Source organism: Aquarana catesbeiana, linkage group LG09 (assembly GCF_042186555.1).
Source record: "Aquarana catesbeiana isolate 2022-GZ linkage group LG09, ASM4218655v1, whole genome shotgun sequence".
Classification (NCBI taxonomy): domain Eukaryota; kingdom Metazoa; phylum Chordata; class Amphibia; order Anura; family Ranidae; genus Aquarana; species Aquarana catesbeiana.
The window spans coordinates 250,429,043-250,452,927 of NC_133332.1; the positions used below are offsets into that span (position 1 = coordinate 250,429,043).

The 23,885-nt window shown below is 35.6% G+C and overlaps 1 protein-coding gene across 8 annotated transcripts in view; it reads left to right on the forward strand.

Moving 5' to 3' along the window:
• The window catches only part of ATP2B3 (ATPase plasma membrane Ca2+ transporting 3), a 469,026-nt gene extending 449,980 nt beyond the window's left edge, over positions 1 to 19,046 (forward strand). For 5 of the 8 annotated variants that reach the window (XM_073600154.1, XM_073600156.1, XM_073600157.1 and 2 more), the window contains one exon: positions 18,314 to 19,046. In XM_073600154.1, the coding sequence (XP_073456255.1) occupies positions 18,314 to 18,634 (321 nt within the window). In that variant the 3' untranslated portion in view covers positions 18,635 to 19,046. Of the gene's footprint in view, positions 1 to 3,563; positions 3,718 to 18,313 lie in introns of all 8 variants that reach the window. The other 3 variants (XM_073600159.1, XM_073600160.1, XM_073600161.1) reach the window with 1 other exon arrangement.
• Positions 19,047 to 23,885: the final 4,839 nt, after the last annotated feature.

Consider the following 23,885-nt stretch of genomic DNA (forward strand, 5'->3'; position numbering starts at 1 on the left):
TGTGCTATTGAAATTAGGTGAGTGTAGGGGCCATTCAATGGTATCAATTCCTTCATCCTCCAGGAACTGGCTGCATACTCTCGCCACATCTGGTCGGGCATTGTCGTGCACCAGGAGGAACCCAGGACGCACTGCACCAGCATAGGGTCTGACCGTGGGTCCATGGATTTCATCCTGATACCTAATGGCAGTCAGGGTGCCATTGTCTAGCCTGTAGAAGTCTGTGTGTTCCTCCATGGGTATACCTCACCAGGCCATCACTGACCCACCACCAAACTGGTCATGCTGAACGATGTTACAGGTAGCATAACGTTCTCCATGGCTTCTCCAGACCCTTTCACGTCTGTCACATGTGCTCAGGGGGAATCTGCTCTCATCTGTGCATGCATGCTCATCCTGTTCTTCTTTGCACAAAGGTGCAGGTAACGATCTTGCTGATGGGTTATGGACCTTCTACAGCCCTGTCCAGCTTTCCTAGAGTAACTGCCTGTCTTCTAGAATCTCCTCCATGCTCTTGTACCTGTGCTGGGAGACACAGCAAACTTTCTGGCAATGGCACATATTGATGTACCATCCTGGAGGAGTTGGACTGCCTGTGCAACCTCTATAGGGTCCAGGTATCGCCTCATGCTACCAGTAGTGAAACTGACCCTAGCAAAATGCAAAACTAGTGAATAACAGTCAGAAAAGATGGGTAGGGAAAAAAATGTCAGTGGCCTCCACCTGTAAAACCATTCCTGTTTTCGTGGTTGTGTCATTGTTGCCCATCTATGTGCACCTGTTGTTAATTTTGTTAACACCAAAGCAGCTGAAACTGATTAAGAATCCCCTCTGCTACTTAACTGACCAGATCAATATCCCAGGGTATTGACTTGATGCTATACTCTGCTTAAAAAGTATTCCTTTAATTTTTTTGAGCAGTGAAGATAGATAGATAGATAGATAGATAGATAGATAGATAGATAGATAGATAGATAGATAGATAGATAGATAGATAGATACTGTAAATAATATAGAGAAAGCATTTTAGGTATGCAAATTAGTTATAGTGAAGTTAAAGTATATGTAAACCTAGTACCTAAAACATAATTTAAACACAATCACCCAAAACTGCAAACTGCAACTGGTCCCAAGAGTTCTAAGAAACCCCATGACTAGGCTCTTCTAGACTCTCCCAAAGTCTAGAAGAGCTCACCTGTAACTGAAATATTATTATTATTATTATTATACAGGATTTATATAGCGCCAGCAGTTTGTGTAGCACTTTACAATTTAGGGAGACACTACACCAACAGTACAATTCAAAACAAGAGGGTTAGAGGAGCCCTGCTCCTGTGAGCTTACAATCTAAGAGGGAGGGGCTAGTAAAACAAAAGTAAGGGACTGTGAAGGATGAACTGATGAGGGGAGTAGAAGATTTGGTTTATAGCCGCAGTCAGGATAGGCCTCCCTGAAGAGATGAGTTTGCAGGGATCGCCTAAAAGTGGACAGAGTAGGAGATAACCAGACAGATTGGGGTAGTGAGTTCACGAGGATGGGAGAGGCTCTGGAGAAGTTCTGGAGATGAGCATGGGAGGAGGAGACAAGGGAGCTAGAGAGCAGAGGGTCTTGGGAGGAGCGGAGAGGACGGTTTGGGTGATATTTGGAGATAAGATTGGTGATGTAGCTTGGGGCAGAATTGTGAATGGCTTTGTATGGTATTGTATGGTATTGTTAGTGTTTTTAATTTTATTTGTTGGGAAATCTGAAGCCAGTGGATTGGCATAGAGGAGTGGCGGACACTGAACGGTTTGTAAGGTGGATGAGTCTGGCAGCAGAATTCATGATAGAATGAAGAGGGGATTCGTTTTTAATGGACTGACTCATTAAGACAGACCTAATTTTGGAGTATATTTCTAGATTCTGATGCTAAACTGAACCAGAAAGTATATTTTCTTTCTCCAATTTTGGTAACATAATTTTTCTTCCATTCTCTACCTTCTCCACTTACCTGCTAAACGTTGAAGTGACTCTGTTGCTAAATAAAAAAAAAAGCTCAAAAAAGTAGGACCTGCAAAAGAAGGTTGTGCATCTGTCCTGCCACCAATTCCTCCATTCTTTACCTTCTAAAGAGCTATGACCACCTGAAGAATCTTCACGCTAAGCACCTAATGCCTGAATCCTCTACTACTTACTTTGGTTTCTTCCACTGACCCGTACATCTCTACTGAGTTCGTAGTGATGCATGAGGCCAATGGAAGAAACCACAACACCTAGCAGAAGGACAGGCATCCACCTCAACTGGAAATGTGTTGGATGAGAAGAGTGCTGCACAAGAGAGCAAATAACCAGGAACAGGCGGCGGTAGAGGAGAGTATAAACCTTTTCTTTTGCAGGTCCATCTTTTTTCAACTTAGCAACAGGGTCTCTTTAATGTGCTTGTTATCACAAAATTTGCTGAAAATTTGTAGAAACAATAATAAAGGTGTAGAAAATTGGTGACATATTAAAATGTGACTTCTTGAAGTGGCAAGTATACAAAGGATTGAAATTTGAGGAGAAACCAGAAAATGATTTCAGGCTTACATATTGTGGAGGTTGTCTATATCCGCACAGGTGAAAACTGCTCTTCCCAAACAAAAACTGCCAAATTGTTACAAACATACAAAAGGAAGGACTTCAATGACTTCAACGAAAACTTACAGTGATAAATATGAGGATAGACTGAAAGAAATGCAAAAGTGGGCAAAACGTTTTCTTTAACTTACATTGGTTGTTCAAATTTCACATGTTGGTAGAGTAAATCTTCTATATTAACTCTTCTTTGCTCTGCTTTTTGTTGAAGGTAAATAATAGGTTCCAAGCAGAGGCAACATGCCTCTATTGAGTTCTTGATGAAGGACAGGTACAGGTTGTCCAATATCCACAGAAGGCTACAGAATGATAATGGAGATGACACCATTGACAAGAGCAATGTTTTGTCACTGGTGACTTGTCAGTTGTGTCATCTCCATAAACATTCTGTAGTCTTCTGTGGATGTCGGACAGCCTGTAGCCTTCCTTCATCAAGAACTCAATGACAACATATTGCTTCTGCTTGGAATCCATTTTTTACCTTTAATGAAGAAGTCACTACAGAAGAAGAGTTACTCTACCAACATGTGAAATTTGAACAACCTGAGTAAGTTAATAAAAATGTTATGCCAAATTTTGCATTACTATCAGCCTTCATATAAAGCCAATTTCTTGGTTGGTTACACCATTCTTTTGATCCGTTAGTCTGGCAATCTTGCAGTGCCCTCATCTGCTAGAAGATATCATTATTAAAGAGATTGGGCAATTCATTTTACACAAAGAACATAAAGAGTGCTAGCAGAGGAGAGCAGTGTAAGACTGATCAAGAATGGTGCAGACAAGGTTTGGATTGGTTAAGACAATAAACACCATCCAAAACTAGACGTTACATTTTTGGATGGAGTTATTTTTTTTAATGGTGTTTTCTTATTTTTCCCCAAAGAAGGAACATTTGAAATGAAATCGAAAAAAAAGAAAAAAAAAACACTATCTCATTTTCTCTCCTACAGATGGAGGTAGTGAGTACCTTCAAGAGAAGCGGTTCATTTCAGGGTGCTGTGCGTCGGCGTTCCTCGGTCCTCAGCCAACTCCATGATGTAACAAATATTTCTACCCCCACTCATGTAATTCTCTCTGCCGCCAATGCCACCAGCACTGCTGGGAGTGAGTGCGATTTCCTTACTGCTCATCAGTAACATTCTGAAACCCACCCTTTATACAAGTTATTTTATCTTATCTCTTTTGCAGTCTTGCATTTTCTGCTCACCGTGATTTTTTTCTTTATTTATTGCTTTGTCTAGTCTTTTTTCAGTCAAGGTGGTGTATGATTTCTAAAGCCATATTCTCATTTATTCTACAATATTTGGTGTGCCTAGCGTACCATGCTTCTATTTGATACCTAATTCAGCTTTGTTTGTTTGCACTGGATTTTGTTTTCCTTATTGCTAAGTATGCTATCTGCTACAATAGCTGCTGCTGCTTTCAAGAGCCTTTTCCATTTTTGTTTTTTTAGTTTAATCTGTATATTAAACCTGTAGTACCAGATAACACCAAGCACTACTTACAATGCAAACACATGTACTACATCTATTTACCATATTATTTAAGTTCAAAATATTATGTGATGTTTCATAATGCCGAAACACAGCTGAATATAATCAACAAAACATAAACATAATACAGCTACTTTTGCCTTTTTATAATTAGATTAAAAAATTTGATGTTTCCAAATATTGTTGGATACCTTGGAAAAAGACACAAGTCCATCTAGTTAAACTAATAAAATAATAAATGTGAAAAAATAAAATGAAAAAAAATCAAGCCAAACTTATTTTTCGTTTTGGACAGAGTAGTTAAAATTGCTTTCAGCTTTCATTTTTTTAATCTGGGTCCTTACTGGGGAGATTTTTTCCCACTTCAATACAGAAAGGGAGTGAATACTATAATACATCTTAAGAATTGAATGCGAGAAAGCGCCAAAAACCAGGTGTATAAATCTGGTCATAGATGGACAGGGGCGGACTGACCATTGAGCCACTCGGGCACTGCCCGGGGGCCCCATCAGGGTTGCCAGCCTCAGTAAAACCAGGGACAGTATGTATAAATCTGTGTTTTTTTTACATCTGTCTGTGTATACTGTGTGTACATATATGTGTATACTGTGTGATTGTATACTATGTGTGTGTATACTGTGTGGCCCCATAATCTCCGATTGCTTGGGGGCCCCATAATCTCCTATTGCCCGGGGGCCCCATGAGTTATCAGTCCGCCCCTGTAGATGGATTGAATTTGGAAGGAAAATTCTTAGGAAAAGTCTTGAGAATTCATACAAAAATTCTCAGAACATTCAAATGTCACTTGAAAGATTTTGTTTGCTCTTACCATTTGATTTAGGAATGAATGGAATTTATCGAACAAAAACCACATACACTTAAATTGTTTGAGAATATTTTTCTATCCTGCTCCTTAGAATTTTCTTCCCACTGCGATCTAAAAACGAATATCAAATTTGACACAATAATGATTAGAAAAATGAACAAACTTTCTTAGAACATCCATAAGAATTTTTGTTCAGGGAGTGAATTATTTTCTGACAAAGACTATAATGCCGCGTACACACGAGCGGAATGTCCGGCAGAAAAAGGCAGACGGAAGCTTTTCATCGTCTATTCCTTTCGTGTGTAGGCCTCATCGGACTTTTTTTTTTCGAAAATTCTGACGGACCTAGAAATAGAACATGCTCTAAATATTTCCGACTGAACCAATTCCTATCGGAAAACCGCTCGTCTGTATGCAGTTCCGAAGGACCAAAAATGACGCATGCTCTGAAGCAAGTACGAGACGGAAGCTATTGGCTACTGGCTATTGATCTTCCTTTTTCTAGTCCCGTCATAGGTGTTGTACGTCACCGCGTTCTGGACGGTCGGACTTTGGTTTGACCGTGTGTAGGCAAGACCGCTTGAATAGAATTCCATCGGAGTTCCGTCGGCGAAACCTTCGGAGTTTATTCCGACGGCAAAACCGGTCGTGTGTACGCGGCATAAAACATCCTAAAAGTTAATTGAGGGAAAGCGTCAAGCGCCAAACACCAGGTGTTTAAATCTGGCAATAGATGGATAGAATTTGGAACAAAAATTCTCGGAACATTCGAATGTCATCTGAAAGATTTTGTTTGCGTTTACCATTTGATTTTGGAATGAATGGACTTTATTGAACAAAAACCACATACACTCTTAGAAATTAATTTGAGAACCATTTTTTATTCCGCTCCTTTGAATTTTCTTGCCATTGCGGTTGAAAAAACGAACATGAATTTGACCCACTAATGATTAGAAAAAAGAAAAAGAATGTTTTAAGAAAAGTTTGTTCAAATAATTTTTGTTCAAAATTCTATCAATCTGTGGCCAGCCTAAATCAAAAGACAATTTTATTTAGAAGACACATACAATAAAACAGCAAAAGTGCTTCAAAGGTTTGAAAGGTCTCCCTTCACCAGGACTTGGTTGGTTCTGCAAAAGGTGTATTTGGGCAATAGAGTTGAATAATCCAGTCAATGGTTATAGCAAGCTCAAAAACCCATCAACATGAGCAGGCTTGTCTTTTGTACTGCAAAACATTTCGGTGCGTTCCCAAATGATTATTCCAGATTTATTGTCCTGAATGCATCTCTTGCAGTACCTACTAAACCCTGATGAAGGAGGACCTTTTAAACTCCTGAAAGGGGTTGCCTGTTTTACTGTATGTAATAATGCAGAATGAGACTGCTCCAGTCAATGGTTATTTCAAGCTCAAATACAGTGCCTTGAAAAAGTATTCATACCCCTTGAAATGTTCCACATTTTGTCATGTTACAACCAAAAAAGTAAATGTATTTTATTGGGATTTTATGTGATAGACCAACACAAAGTGGCACATAATTGTGAAGTGGAAGGAAAATGATGAACACTTTTCAAAAATGTTTACAAATAAATATCTGAAAAGTGTGGAGTGCATTTGTATTCAGCCCCCTTTACTCTGATACCCCTAACTAAAATCTAGTGGAACCAATTGCCTTCAGAAGTCACCTAATTAGTAAATCTGAAAATGGAAAGAGTATGGCACAACTGCAAATCTTCCAAGACATGGCCATCCACCTAAACTGACAGGTCAGGCAAGGAGAGCATTCATCAGAGAAGCAGCCAAGAGGCCCATGGTAATGCTGGAAAAGCTGCAGAGATCCACAGCTCAGGTGGGAGAATCTGTCCACAGGACAACTATTAGTCGTGCACTCCACAAATCTGGCCTTTATGGAAGAGTGGCAAGAAGAAAGCCATTGTTGAAAGAAAGCCATAAGAAGTCCTGTTTGCAGTTTGCGAGTCATGTGGGGGACATAACAAACACGTGGAAGAAGGTGTTCTGGTCAGATGAGACCAAAATTGAACTTTTTGGCCTAAAAGAAAAATGCTGTGTGGTAGAAAACTAACACTGCACATCACCCTGAACACGGGATGCTTTTCTTCAGCAGGGACAGGGAAGCTGGTCAGAGTTGATGGAAAGATGGATGGAGCCAAATACAGGGCAATCTTAGAAGAAAACCTGTTAGAGGCTGCAAAAGACTTAAGACTGGGGCGGAGGTTCACCTTCCAGCAGGATGACCCTCAACATACATCCAGAGCTACAATAGAAGGGTTTAAAGCATATTAATTTGTCTGAATGGCCCAATCAGAGTCCAGATTTAAATCCAATTGAGAATCTGTGGCAAGACTTGAAAATTGCTGTTCAGACGCTCTCCATCCAATCTGACAGAGCTTGAGCTATTTTGCAAAGAAGAATGGGCAAACATATCACTCTCTAGATGTGCAAAGCTGGTAGAGACATCCCCAAAAAGACTTGCAGCTGTAATTGCAGTGAAAGGTGTTTCACAAAGTATTGACTCCGGGGGGCGCCATACAAATGCACACCACACTTTTAAGATTTTTATTTGTAAACAATTTTGAAAACCATTTATCATTTTCCTTCCACTTCACAATTATGTGCCACTTTGTGTTGGTCTATGACATAAAATCCCAATAAAATACATTTACATTTTTGGTTGTAACATGACAAAATGTGGAAAATTTCAAGGGGTACCCATCAACATGAGCAGGCTTGTCTTTTGTACTACAATGCATTTGAATGCATTCTCAAAGAATAATTCCAGATTTATTGTCTAATGCACCTCTTGCAGTACCTACTAAGTCCTGGTGAAGGAGGACCTTTTAGACTCTTGAAAGAGGTTGGCTGTTTTACTGTATGTGTCCTGAGCATAAAATTATTTCTGGACTTCTGACCATTAATTTTTGGCACTATCCTCTATTACATTTTAAGTTGTGTTTGAAATTCGAGTCACTTTAAAGCCTAAAGTTCTCTGGAGAACTGGCCAATGGGAATTCTCTGGTACCGGACAAAACATTAAAAACTGTATCAACACTCAGACTATTAGCCTGACCCCCCTGTTGCTATGGTCCAGTGACAAAGGTTTCGACCCTTGCCCGAAACTAAAACTAAAAAAGGAAAAAAAATGTGATTATAATTTTTTTTTTTTAATCTCAGAACCCAGGTTTATGTTAAATAATACATTTTAAACATCCCTGTTTTAAAAAAAAAAATCCTTTTCCTAAAATTTTTTTATGTAACTACTGATTTGTGTTTGACGTTACATTTAACAATTTGAACGTGAAATGCATTTTATGTCCTTTACAGACAATTTTTTTTAAAGAAAATGGATTACACAACTAAGTTGCAGAAATGAACGTATATATGGTCAGACCTAAATGTTAAAATTTATATTTTTGGAGTGCATACATACATACATACATTTACACATTTATAACATTGACTTTTACAGCTAATGTATTTTATCTTGTACTGCAGTTTTAATATTGAATATTTACTCTGATATAAACTAAAGTGGAAACTGCCATAACTACAACTGCAACAAATTCAGTGAATGTTTATACAGATATAAACTCCTGTGCTCAATGTTATTAATTTATTCAAAAAAAAAAAAAAAGTGCCAAATGGTTGCAAACACATGAGATAATTTCTTTGCATGACGTGCTTTGTGCACGTAAAATTACATGACTTCTTCTAATGAAAATGGCAGCTAATTACACAGGAGACAAATTACAGAATGGTAAGGCAAATTTTACCTGCAACAAAAAAATGAGCATTTTTCGAAAAAGAGAATATGGCAAAACGTCCTTACAAGTCTTGATATGTTCATAAAAGAGTAAACCTTCGAGTATGGGCCCAAAGTGAAAGCTGATATATAAACATTACTTCTTTTTGCTTTTGCAGCATAGGAAGCATAGTTCCTTCTTGCGGTGAACAGCAATGAATGTTCACAACAACAGAAAACCATTAACAACACTTTCTTTCCCATCAGGATACCTTGGGAAGCCATCCAGTGCAATTGAGTCCTTGCTGAGCTATCATTTCAGGCATTTTTTTTTTAAATACAGTTTTATTTTATTTTTTTTTTTAATTCGACAAAGGACGCTATACAGTTTTCTTGAATGCAATTACATTTTTGATGTGTTTACTGCCAGCCAATTTAACTTAAAAGCAGATTTTCATATTGTCAGTGGCAGTTTACATCTGAAAGATCTGCATTCCAACTTGCATCTACAGTCTTATGTTAAAGACAGTTAAGGTGGATTTTTTTTAACTTCTATGGGAAGGTCTATACATGGACAACTCCACTAAATTTAAAGATTTAACCCTTTTAATAAATGTTTCCAACAAATATATCAAAACTTGTATGGAAAGGTCTATACATGGACAACTCTGCTAAATTTAAAGCGGACGTAAACCCATCCATAAAACAGTTTCATTTATGGCACGTGCCGAGAATTTAACACACCCATTGGTTGTGCTTTCGACCAAACTGTCAAACCATCCAATCGCTGGTGTCTAAACTGATCACATGAGCAGCATCATGGCAGTTGTAGATTAAACAGAGGCCAAGTTGGCAGCTTCCTTGGCTGAAAACGATAGGAGGGTTTACTTACACTTTAACCTTTTATTAAATGTTTCCAACAAATAGGTTAACAGTGCATTGCTCCAATGAAAAATGCTACAAACAGTGTGGCAAAAACAAAACAAAAAAAATTCAAATTTAGAGAAGGGTGAAGAAACTGTATAACTTTTATGGTACAGAACGGCTATGATTTTTTATTTTAATAAATTTTTGTATTGTAAATAATGGTACAATAAAATATCTTGTCTAACAAAGGGACCTATGGACATTTTAAAAATTTAGAATACAAAAATGTATTAAAATAAAAAATCATAACCATTCCGTACCATAAAACTTATACATTTTCTTTGTCCTTCACTAAATTTTATTTGTTTTTTGTTTTTGCCACATTTTTTGTAGCATTTTTCGTTGGGGCAATGCTCTATTTATCTATTTGTTGGAAACAGTTACTAAAAGGTTAAATCTTTACATTTTACAAAGATCAATGTAAAAAAATGGTATAAAAACTGGATCAAAATACTGAGAGCGATGGCTGCATACAATTTGGTTTGACAAAGACAAATGTAAATAATGGTACAATAAAATATCTTGCCTAACAAAGGGACCTATGGACATTTTAAAAATTTATAATACAAAAATTTATTATAATAAAAAATCATAACCATTCCGTACTATAAAAGTTATACATTTTCATTGTCCACTAAATTTGATTTGTTTTTGAAAAATTTTTTGTAGCATTTTTCGTTGGGGCAATGCTCTGTTTATCTATTTGTTGGAAACAGTTACTAAAAGGTTAAATCTTTAAATTTTACAAAGATCAATGTAAAAAAAAATGGTATAATAACTGGATCAAAATACTGAGACCGATGGTTGCATATGTTTTGGTTTGACAAAGACAAATGTAAATTATGGTACAATAAAATATCTTGCCTAACAAAGGGACCTATGGACATTTTAAAAATGTATATTTGTCTTTGTCAAACTAAAACGTATGCAGCCATCGGTCTGAGTATTTTGATCCAGTTATTATACCATTTTTTTACATTGATCTTTGTAAAATTTAAAGATTTAACCTTTTGGTAACTGTTTCCAACAAATAGTTAAACAAAGCATTGCCCCAACGAAAAATGCTACAAACAAATGTGGCAAAAACAAATCAAATTTAGTGAAGGACAAAGAAAATGTATAACTTTTATGGTACGGAATGGTTATACTTTTTTATTTTAATACATTTCTGTATTATAAATTTTAAAATGTCCATAGGTCCATTTGTTAGACAAGATATTTTATTGTACCATTTTTTTACATTGGTCTTTGTCAAACCAAAACTTATACAGTCATCAGTCTCAGTATTTTCGCTCCCGTTATTATACCATTTTTTTCTTTGCCCTTCACTAAATTTTATTTGTTTTTTGTTTTTGCCACATTTTTTGTAGCATTTTTAATTGGGGCAATGTTCACCTATTTGTTGGAAACATTTACTAAAAGGTTAACTCTTTAAATTTGACAATGTTTCCAACAAATAGGTAAGCAGTGCATTTCCCCAATGGAATATGCAATAAACAATGTGGCAAAAACAAAACAAAAAATTCAAATTCAGTGAAGGGCAAAGAAAATGTATAACTTTTACTAATTTTTACATTGGTCTTTGTCAAGCCCAAACCTTTGCAGCCATCAGTCTCAGTATTTTCGGTCCAGTTATTGTACCATTTTTTTTTACATTAGTCTTTGTCAAATTGAAATATTTAACCTTTTAGTAAATGTTTCCAACAAATAGGTAAACAGGGCATTGCCCCAATGTAAAATGCTACAAAAAATGTGGCAAAAACAAATCAAATTTAGCGCAGGGCAAAGAAAATACATAACTCTTATGGTACGGAATGGTTATAATTTTTTACTTTAATACATTTTTTGTATTATAAATTTTTTAAATGTCCATAGGTCCCTTTGTTAGACAAGATATTTTATTGTACCATTTTTTTATTTTTACATTGGTCTTTGTCAAACCAAAACGTATACAGTCATCAGTCTCAGTATTTTCGCTCCAGTCATTGTACCATTTTTTACATTGGTCTTTGCCAAAATTAAAGATTTAACCTTTTAATAAATGTTTCCAAAAAATAGGTAAACAGTGCATTGCCCCAATGAAAACTGGTACAAAAAATGTGACAAAAACAAAATTCTAATTTAGTGAAGGGCAAAAGAAATTGTATAAGTTTTACCATTTTTTTTACATTGGTGTTTGTCAAACCAAAACTTATGCAGCCATCAGTCTCGACCCAGAAAGGTTTACTAAAACAATTCTTTTATTTTCAATTTAATTAAATGAAACTAGATGGTGAAGGAAGACTGATTTTTTTTTTTTATGTAACATAGAACTTCGAAAGTGGACTGCCATGGGCCTTCTCTCGTCTTTCTAAAATGTAATGATGTATTAACTACATCAAGTTAAGCCTGAAATGAAACCTTAACCAAGGGCTCAGGAAAATTTTTTGCATTTCATTACCAAATTTTACAGAGCAATAGCAAGCGTTTCCTCCCTTTTCTCAGTGTCTAAGTTACCAAAATGGATTGGTGGATTTGTCTCTCCTCTGGTGCTTGATCTAAAATGAATGTTTTTTTTCCCTATTTTTTATTTTTATTATTTTTTTTTTTACTTTTTATGAATTGGTGCCGGTTTTCGTCATTGAACAAAAATTTCTCCTTTTAGCTTGTTTGCCTTTTTCTGTCATCAGCACACACACACAATCATGTTTTTTCTTCGAAGGCCTTCATATCACATCAAGCCATTTTTTTTTTTTTTTCTTCAAGACATAAGGCCTCTTGAGGCATCTAAAATCATATTCAGGACAGAATCTCAAGAACACTGAAGGAGTATTAAATACCGTGAATAGTCAGATACAGTTTACAGATCTCAACAGCAACACATATATAGCAATATCTTTTCAAAGCTAACTTCATCAGATTTATTTTATTTTTTTTATTTTTTTTTAAGAAGAAAGTGATTATTTTGCAAGCAATACTAAGATTCAAATATAGATATTTTTAAAGACTGGTGTAGTATATTCCTTAAATATTTTTTGAAAAATTGAACACATAGCAGTGCTCATGCTTATGGATAGTCTTTTTAATTTTGTTGACTACCGCAAAGGTCTACAATCATACATCCTTCAGAAAATGACCAACACTAATACTCCCAGTATTTAAAAAAATAGAAAAAAGGGGGTACTGATTAAAAAAAAAAAAGTAAAAAAAAAGTTAATTCTTGATTAAAAGACATACATTCACAAAGAATCAACAAAAATTACAATTCCATGCTTGAAGCCTTCCATGAATCCCATTAGCACCACTTCTTTGCAAAATTCTAGGTGTGTTCCACTCTGTGTTTCATTGGCTTTAATCCCTAAACCCTTACCTTCTTTTCTCCATTTCTTCCCTTCCCGAGGCATGGAAGAACACAAAAAAAAAAAAAACATCCTCGCATGCTATAATCCTTTATCCACAAAAGGCTGACCAATCGAGCTAGTCCCTTTTATACAGCAACGATGGGCTTAAATACTCGAATGTTTACTGTGCCAAATATGCATGATCGAATCGGAGCTCCGCCTCCATGCAGTCAAGGCTGTGTCACTGTGTGGGCTGAGCCTCCTATTGGTGTTTCATTATTACAAGTCACGCTGAACACAGTCATGATAGAAAATCTTGATCTTTTTTTTTTTGATTTTTTTTTTTTTTTTTCCTTCTCAATTTCCCTTTCCTTTGGGTCTCAAGCGCAGCATGAGTGCATTTATCATCATTTAGAAAAGCTTTATTTTATTTTACTTTATGTCATCTCAACTGTTTGTTTAAAACATCCATTGGCTCTTCATGTTTTGCACAGCTGCTCTTGATTCAAATCTTTAATTTTGTTTTTTTTTAATTAGCATGTTTTGTTGGACTATAGCCATACCAATTCCTGCTGTTTGTAAGTTATCAGCACTGCTGTAAGTTTAACTTTTGGCATAGTAGTTGTGATTTCTCCACATCACTCACACAATTCGGAAAAAACAACTGCGGCATCAAAAGTTGGAGGGACATAATTAAAAATAAACACTTTAAAAATTTGTTGTGATTTTTTGTGTTACTTTGAAAAAAAAAAAAACCTTAAACACATTAAAAAAAACATATAATGCATACTCAAAATTATGTATATGTAAAATTAGTTATATGTTAACAACTTTTTAAAAAATTTAAATTAACGCACGTGTTAATGTAAATATAATCGATGCTGATTGGCACGTTTCAGCCTCTTACATTGGCCTTAGTCATGAAGTTAGAAGCTGATTAAGGCCAATGTAAGAGGCTAAAACACGCCAGTCATGAAGTTAGAAGCTGATTGCCACGTTTCAGCCTCTTACATTGGCCTTAGTCATGAAGTTAGAAGCTGATTGGCGTGTTTCAGCCTCTTACATTGGCCTTAGTCATGAAGTTAGAAGCTGATTGGCGTGTTTCAGCCTTACATTGGCCTTAGTCATGAAGTTAGAAGCTGATTGCCACATTTCAGCCTCTTACATTGGCCTTAGTCATGAAGTTAGAAGCTGATTGGCGTGTTTCAGCCTCTTACATTGGCCTTGGTCATTGAGTTAGAAGCTGACTAAGGCCAATGTAAGAGGCTAAAACATGCCAGTCATGAAGTTAGAAGCTGATTGCCATGTTTCAGCCTCTTACATTGGCCTTAGTCATGAAGTTAGATGCTGATTGGCGTGTTTCAGCCTCTTACATTGGCCTTAGTCATGAAGTTAGAAGCTGATTGCCACGTTTCAGCCTCTTACATTGGCCTTAGTCATGAAGTTAGAAGCTGATTAGCGTGTTTCAGCCTCTTACATTGGCCTTGGTCATAAAGTTAGAAGCTGATTGCCACATTTCAGCCTCTTACATTGGCCTTAGTCATGAAGTTAGAAGCTGATTAGCGTGTTTCAGCCTCTTACATTGGCCTTGGTCATGAAGTTAGAAGCTGATTGCCACATTTCAGCCTCTTATATTGGCCTTAGTCATGAATTTAGAAGCTGATTAGCGTGTTTCAGCCTCTTACATTGGCCTTGGTCATGAAGTTAGAAGCTGACTAAGGCCAATGTAAGAGGCTAAAACATACCAGTCATGAAGTTAGGAGCTGATTGTCACGTTTCAGCCTCTTACATTGACCTTAGTCATGAAGTTAGAAGCTGATTGGCGTGTTTCAGCCTCTTACATTGGCCTTGGTCATGAAGTTAGAAGCTGATTAAGGCTAATGTAAGAGGCTGAAATGCACCAATCTGCTTCTAGCTTCATGATTAAGGCCAATGTAAGAGGCTAAAACGCGCCAGTCATGAAGTTAGAAGCTAATTGGTGCGTTTCAGCCTCTTACATTGGCCTTAGTCATGAAGTTAGAAGCTGATTAAGACCAAAGGCCAATGTAAGAGGCTGAAACACGTCAATAACTATAGGCATTGATTCCTTTTATTGGATGGATTTAATAAAATTGTACATGTTCTATTTTTGAGACATTGTGGTGCCGGATTTTTATGTCTCTTTGATTGAAGCTTCTAACTTCAGGTTGTTCAATGAAGCTTTGACAATAAAACCCTGGAAGCTGATTGGTTACTATGCAGAGCTGCACCAGATTTTCCGCTTTTTAGTAAATGTCCCCCAATATCACCCTACCCCCTGACCACCTGTTAGGTAGTACATATTGTAAAGGTTTCATATTTAAAATATTAAAAAAAGGTACGGTATTCATATTGAAAATATTTAAAATATACACTGCAGTAATATTATCAATTTTCCAGGGAAATATTTAAAAAATAACTTTATTTTGAGCTATAAATTATTAACTTACTAGGTGGAAATTTCAAAATAAAAACAAAAAAATGAATTAAATATTATTTAATAAATTGCTTTTTCTTAGTATTAAAATGCAGAATAAAATATTCAACAATTACTAACTTACTAAATTACTAGGTTTGAACTTAAAAATAAATAAATAAATAAAATTAATTATTAGTTAATAAATTGCTTTTCCTTAGTATTAATATACAGAATAAAATATGTACCAATATAAAAAACAAAATGTAAGTAAGCAATATAACAAAATATTTTATTTTAGTAAGTTTTTAAAACAGCAAACATTTTTTTTTTTTACATTTCCTTTGTGCACTCTTTCGACTTCCCTTTTTTTGTCTACATTGCATATTTACCGCTTTTGCATTTGTTCGTTGTCACATAGTGAATGTATGTTTTATTAAGCAGTTTGTTAGCAAAGCATTATTATCCTTGTTAGACGTCTATCTAGCTGTCGTGTCTCTCATAAAATGTCATTCAATTTTTTTTTTTAACATTATTACAATTCTATATATGTATGTTTTATTTTAATATATACATACATATATGGCAAAACACATTTAAACTACTTTATTCAAGAATGATGCCAAAAGTGATACAATGTTTTAAATGTTTCAGACCACAATAATGGGGCTTATTTATTGAGATAACCAACATCATAAAAGGAAGGTAAAGAGTATTTTTTAGTAGATCTTAATATCAAAGATATTAGGGAGGGCTGACTCAGTACCACATCTGTAAGAATTGGCAGAAAACAAAAAAACAAAAATAAATAAATAAAAAATAAAAAAAATAAAAGTTTTTTTTTCGTTGGCAGACTTCACGGGTTACAAGGTGGCAACAATATGAGGGTTGTACCGAAAGTAATGCAAAAGTAGACCTAACTTTTTAATTAATCGCTTCAGGTCCGCCCTATAGCAGTTTTACTGATACAGGGCGGCACCTGCGATACCAGATCACGTATAAAAATACACTTCCGTGTAAGGGGGCGCACATGCCTGCCGCCACTGGCTCCCTTCCAGTGTGATTACACACAGCGGAAGCCGATCGGCGGGTGCACTGTACCCGATGTCCTCCGGCACCCGCCAATCATTAGGCAGAGATAGAACGGCGGTCTAACACTCTTCCCCTAGTAAAAGCACCCCCCCCCCCCCACAGTATCGTAAAACACACAGTTAACCCTTTGATCGCTCCTCTAGATGTTAACCCCTTCCCAGCCTTAGTACAGTGACAGTGCATATTTTTAGCACTGATCGCTGTATTAGATCCCTTTCGCACTGAGGCAGTTTTCAGGCATTTTAGCTCTAGATACAGTGCCTGTAAAGCGCCTGAAAACTGCCTCCCATTCATTGCAATGGGTGCTTTCACACCTGGGCGGTGCGCTTGTGGATGATAGAAAAAGTACTGCAAGCATCTTTGGGGTGTATACACCACTCCCAGAACGCCTCTGCCCATTGCAATGAATGGACAGCGCTGCAACATGGGAGTTTTTAACCCCTTCTTTGGGGCTAAAAGCATCCAGCTAGCGACCGAAAAGCGGCACAAAAGCACTGCTTAAACAGCAGTAAAGCGCGGCTAAAATGAGTGTTTCTGCAAAGGAGGGCGGCCCTGTAGCAGTATATCTGTACTGTATACTGTAGCAGTATATCTGCTATAGGTCGGTCCTTAAGCGTATAGATACAGCGGAGAAGTGAGCGTGCACGCCCCCTGCAAGTGGAAGTGCAGGATCATATATATATACATGTTTCTGCTTAGGAGGGCTGTCCTGTAGCAGTATATCTGCTATAGGTCGGTCCTTAAGTGTATAGATACAGCTGAGAAGTGAGCGTGTGCCCCCCTGCAGGCTGAAGTGCAGGATCACGTATATATATATATATATATATATATATATATATATATATATATATATATATATATATATATATATATATATATATATATATATATACACACACACACACGTTTCTGCACAAGAGGGCTGCCCTGTAGCAGTATATCTGCTATAGGGTGGTCCTTAAGTGTATAGATACAGCTGAGAATTGAGCGTGCGTGCCCCCTGCAGGCGGAAGTGCAGGATCATGTATAATATATATATATATATATATATATATATATATATATATATATATATATATATACACACGTGTTTCTGTACAGGAGGACTGCCCTGTAGCAATATGTCTGCACTGTATACTGTAGCAGTATATCTGCTGTGGAGCGGTCCTTAAGTGTATAGATACAGCTGAGAAGTGAGCATGCGCACCCCCTGCAGGTGGAAGTGCAGGATCACCTATATATATATACATGTTTCTGCACAGGAGGGCTGCCCTGTAGCAATATATATGTACTGTATACTGTAGCAGTATATCTGCTATAGGGCGGTCCTTAAGCCCTCTCCGTTCCTCCCAAGACCTCCTGCTCTCTAGCTCCCTCATCACCTCCTCCCATATCCGCCTTCAGGACTTCTCCCGAGCCTCACAGAAGTGAAGGATCACGTATATATACGTGATCCTGCGCAGAGTTGCCGCCCTGTAGCAGGAAAACTACTATAGGGCGGTCAGCAAGTGGTTATTATTGTCTCCTTTGGTACCTGTAAAGTCCGTAAATCTTTATTTTTGATTTTTTTCTGAATATACATTAATCGAAGCCTAGCCCACAAGTAGCTTTTCACAATGCAAATATTCAAATTTTTAAAAATATTTTCTGATGAATAACTCAACGTGCGCTGTCATTAATGTGGACTGAAATAAGAAATAACAAAAGACCATTCCTTTTCCTCTACTAATCTAACACTTCTTTTTTCTATTTCCCTTCAAATCCTTTTCTCTGTTTTTGCTTCTCCGTCTTTTCATCCCATGTTGGGTCCCCCCCCCCCTTCGGACCTTTGTAACCCAAACTCTTTAGATCCGGGTGGTGAAAGCATTCCGTAGTTCCCTCTACGAAGGCATAGAGAAACCTGACTCCAAGACCTCCATTCACAATTTCATGGCAACCCCCGAGTTTTTGATCAACGATTACATCCATAATATTCCCCTTATCGATGACACAGATGCGGAAGATAGCGAGGAGCCTCCGGGCAAGGTGCTGTGGTACATTCCTCCTCCGTCCCCCAACAAGAACAACAACGCTATTGATAGCGGTATCTACTTGACCACAGACACAAGCAAGTCAGCTGCCTCTTCCAATCCAGAAAGTCCTTTGCACAGTGTGGAGACTTCTCTATAACAGAACAACATACTCATCTCCAGTAACCACAAGCAAGACCGTAGAAACTCTTTGCTTTTGCTGATGTGTCAGCAGAGCCTATATCTGCAGCTGAAACAGCTTAGATGTACTAAAAAAAAAAAAAAAAAAAAAAAAAACCCACAAAAAAGGATATCCAAGACCAAAATGTATGAATATTCATTTACGTATTCATTTTAAGGAAAAGTATTTATTGGAGGTTATTAAGCATCTTTCCTAGTTGGTTTGTATTACGCAACCCGAGGCAACATTAACAGTTCACTATCTCAAATCCAGCAAAGAACAGGAAAAAAATTATGGCAGTGATTTTAGCACCTTGTGGGCATTTTTTTTTTTTTTTTGGAAATTGCTGTCATCTAAATAATAAAAAAATAAATAAAAAAAAAAAAAAAACCCTACAAACTGTACTTGTAATCTAAAACAAGAGAAATGCCCAGGGCATTCAGCTTAGCTGAACATTTGGAAAATATGAATTTTAAAAGATAAAGCATTTTAGAAATTGTTAAAAAATAAAAAATTAATTAATTATAAAAAAAATAAAAAATAAAAAACACTACAAACTGTAATTGGTGGGCCTAATCTAAAACAAGAGAAATACCCAGGATACATCATTGTGTATTTCAGAGGGCATTCAGATTAGCTTACATTTGGAAAATTTAATTTTAAATAGATAAAGCATTTTAGGAATTGTTAAAAAAAAATGTTAGTGGCAAATCAACAGCAGGATAGTCTTTTATATATTTGCAGAAGGCCTTTTAAGCATGTATTCAAAAATGCAATAGTGATATTATATAGGCAACACTAAAAATATGTTGCAGTATACTTAGTAGGTGTAAATTAAAAAAAAAAAAAAAAGTATACTGCAACATATTTTTAGTGTTGCCTATATAATATCACTATTGCATCTTTGAATAAATGCTTAAAAGCCCTTCTGAAAATATATGAAAGACTATCCTCTTATTGGCTTGCCACTGACATTTTTTTTTTATCATTTAAAATTCCATTTCCAAACGTACGATCCTAATGATGTATTTTTGGCATTTCTCTTGTTTTAGATTGGGCCAACCAATTACAGTTTGTAGTGTTTGTTTTTTATTTTTTCATAATTATTTTGGATGACAAGGAGATGGCAATTTTTTATTAGAAATTCATTTTTTTTTTTATTTACACCTACTAATTCCTAATCAAAAAATTGCCCTTTCCTTGTCATCCAAAATAATTAGGAAAAAAATAAAAACACACTACAAACTGTAATTGGTTGGCCTAATCTAAAACAAGAGAAATGCCCAGGATACATCATTGAGATCCTTGTGTATTTTAAAGGGCATTCAGCTTATCTTACATTTGCAACATGGAATTTTAAAAAATAAAGCATTTTAGAGATTGTTAAAAAAAAAAAAAATACCAGAAGGACAGTCTTTTATATATTTCCAGAAGGGCTTTTATTCAAAAATGCAATAGTAATATTATCAAGGCAACACAAAAGTATGTTTAATTGTAAATAAAACAAAAAAATCAAATTCCCAATCAAAAAAACATTTTTTTTTAGGTGACTTAATTATGTATTTCATCTAAAAAAAAAATAATACAATTTACATTGAAGGGACAATACACCTTTGAGCAATAAATAAAGTTGAGCTTTTAAAGCTAAGGTGTATTGTCCCTTCAATGTAAATTGTATTATGTTTTTTTTTTTAGATGAAATACATAATTAGGTCAAAAAAGTAGCTTTAATTTACAATTAAATATACTGCAACATATTATTGTGTTGCCTAGATAATATTACTATTGCATTTTTAAATAAAAGCCCTTCTGGAAATATATAAAAGACTATCCTCCTGATGGCCTGCCACTTACATTTTTTTTTAACAATCTCTAAAATGCTTTATCTTTTAAAATTCCATATTGCAAATGTAAGATAAGTTGAATGCCCTCTGAAATACACAAGGATCTCAATGAGATCTTTCTCTTGTTTTAGATTAGTTTGTAGTGTTTTTTGTTTTTCCTAATTATTTTGGATGACAAGGAAAGGGCAATTTTTGATTAGGAATTTGTTTTTTGTTTTTTAATTTACAAATCAATAGTAATATTATCTGGGCAACACAAAAATATGTTGCAGTATATTTAATTGTAATTAAAAAAAAAAAATCAAATTCCCAATCAAATAAACTCCTTTTTTTTAGGTGACCTAATTATGTATTTCATCTAAAAAAACATAATACAATTTACATTGAAGGGACAATACACCTTAGCTTTAAAAGCTTCACTTTATTTATTGCTCATACGCTTTGAAAAACAGCATGAAATAGAAACCTTTAGTCAAACATGTAGGGGAAAAAAACCTAATAATAATGTAAAATCATAAACCTATTCTATGCCATACAGTGCATGATTTTTACATTGTATTTATTTTTTTTTTTTAAATATATTACAACCACATCAATATAATGTAAAATCATAAACCTATTCTATGCCATACAGTGCATGATTTTTACATTGTATTTATTTTTTTTTAAATATATTACAACCACATCAATATAATGTAAAATCATAAACCTATTCTATGCCATACAGTGCATGATTTTTACCATTACATATTTTTTTTTAATATTAGAATCGCACTAATATAATGTAAAATCATAAAGCTATTCTATGCCATTCAGTACATGATTTTTACAATGTAATTTATTTTTATTTTTTCATATTAGAACCACACCATTTGTCTTAAATACCGTGTCCTGTTCCTATATGATCCTACATTTCTGCTGGAGTAGCCTATCTTTATTTGGTAAGAGATGAGGGAATCACAATAACTGCCACTTCCATGCTTTACTTGCCAATTTTTTACACAATAAAAAAATGCTTTGGAGCATAAAATTTTCAACATAGTGAAATAACTAAATCAAACCTAATGGGGATGCAGTATGTACGTAAGCGATGCTGGAGCTGGCCGATTGTGGATTGCCACGCATGTGGAAGACTGTCTTGCCTTGAAAACCTTCCTGCCCAAAACTCAACTGGATTTCAGATGAAGAGAGTCATAAATGGTGGACTGTTAAGTGGTTTGAGATTAAAGTGGACTTGTTCTAATTACAAGCAAAGTGGAAGCCTCCAAATCCCTTTTCTCTTTTATTTTATTTATTTATTTATTTTTAATTTGAAGGGATGATGCCTATAAAATGACTTATATATCACGTTTGCATTAAATATAAGCCATGCGAAATCCTGCGTAATGAATCTTAAATGCCAACTTTCTTTTTTTTTTCCTCTGCTCTGTAGGCATTTCACAAAAACTAGGAATTTGATTCACAGTTGCAAACCAATGCAAGGTGAATTAAAAAAAATCTGTTTCTGTAGCCTTGTAAGAGCAAACTTATCTAGAGTAAGTTAATTAAAAAAAAATTGTAGTGGATTAAAAAAAAAATAAAAAAAAAATCATGACAGGGTCCTTTTTTTTAATTTTTATTTATTTTTTTATTTTTTTATTTGAACATCTGTGTAATGCCTATGGTGACACTCAGAACTACCAGCTCTAGATGGTTAAAGCCATTCCTTTATGTTGAAAGATTGCAGCAAATTATCTGCTAAAAATATAACAGTAATAAAAAAAAATGAAAAAAAAGAAAAAAAAGAAAAAGCAAAAACAAAGTAAAAAGATGCAACTTTGTTTCTTTCAGCATATGAGTGTAACAAAAAAAAAAGATATTAAAAAAACAAAAAAGAAAGTGGTGTTTACAAAATGTGTAATTACTGTTCATTTGCAGGCTTCTTTTCATTCAATATTGTAGATATATTGATAGAACAAATGATACAAAGAATTATATATTTAAAAGCCAAAAAATATAAAAAAAAAAAAACAAACAAAAAAAAGGTATGAAAAAAGCCACTACTGCTGTATAAATCTGCCAAATGTAAGTGTGCTTTGCTTATTATTTTATTGGGTGGGGAGGTAGGTGGGGTTGGGAGCAGTGCAATATGTCCATGCTGTCTTTATTTTTTCCTTTTTTTTTTTTTTTTAATAAAGAGAACTGCTTGTACATTATTCAGGGAAGGGCTTAAAAACTCATATTGGGAAGCCTCCCTGAAGCATATACTGTATTGAATGGCTGATTTTGTTCAAACTGCTACATAATGTTAAAATTTTACCTGCCTGTTATAAAAAAAAAATAATTATATATGAAAGACAACACCCTGTATAGCATAAACAAGTCTGTATCGAAATTTCAAAATTTCAATAGGCAAAAACTTTGTCTGTATAAAAAAAAAAAATATGAAACTATTCTACAAGCTGAGTTTTGATAATGTGTTTTTTGTTCAGTCATCTAAATTTATGAACAGATAATCTGTACTGAAGATAAGGTTTTCACTTCACAATAAAGAGTCCTTAATTTTCTGGGTAATGATTAAAGTAGAATTCCAGGTTTCATTTCACTTTAAATTGTTTGTTCGGGCCAAGCTGGCCCAAATGAACTATTTCCATTACAGAATGATGCAGCCTCTGTTTCCCGGCAGCATTAGCTATATACCGAGAGCGGCGCTGTCTTCCAGAATTAAAGAGAGTCTGGCTGAGGGCTTCTCCACCAGTTAGGTCAAGGTGGAAAACGTGACTTCATCTGCTAACCTTTCCCACTTCGGGCCAATCAGAGGAAGCCTTGTTTTCTTTTGATAAAAATCCAAGGCTTCTTCTAATTGGCCGAAGTGGAAAGGTGGGTGGATTACGTCATGATTTCCACCTTGGCCAATCAGAGGAAGCCTTGTATTTATTGATAAAAATACAAGACTTCATTGAATTAGCTGAAGTGGAAAGGTGGGCAGATGACATCACGATTTCCACCTTGGCTAATCAGGGGAAGCCTTGCATTCATTGATAGAAATACAAGGCTTCCTCTAATTGGTCGTAGTGGAAAGGTGGCCACCACTGTCTGTTTTAACACCTAAGGGCTAGTCGACATATGAGGTTGGGGGGACATAAAACCCCATGGTTAGCCATGCTTTTACTGCCCCCCAACTGCTACCCCCTTTAGCTGCAGAGGGCAGCGGCCAGGGTGTACACATGCCGTGGCTACAGCAAGAATTATACTTCTGTCGCTGTCAGCGAATCTAGGGCCCTCTAAACCCGACCCATTCAAGTGAATAGGGCTGCTCTGCAATGCACACGGTTGCAGCATGCCAGTGTGGCGATCGAGGGGTTAAAGCAGGCAGGGAGGAGGCGATACAATGCCTCCTCACCATC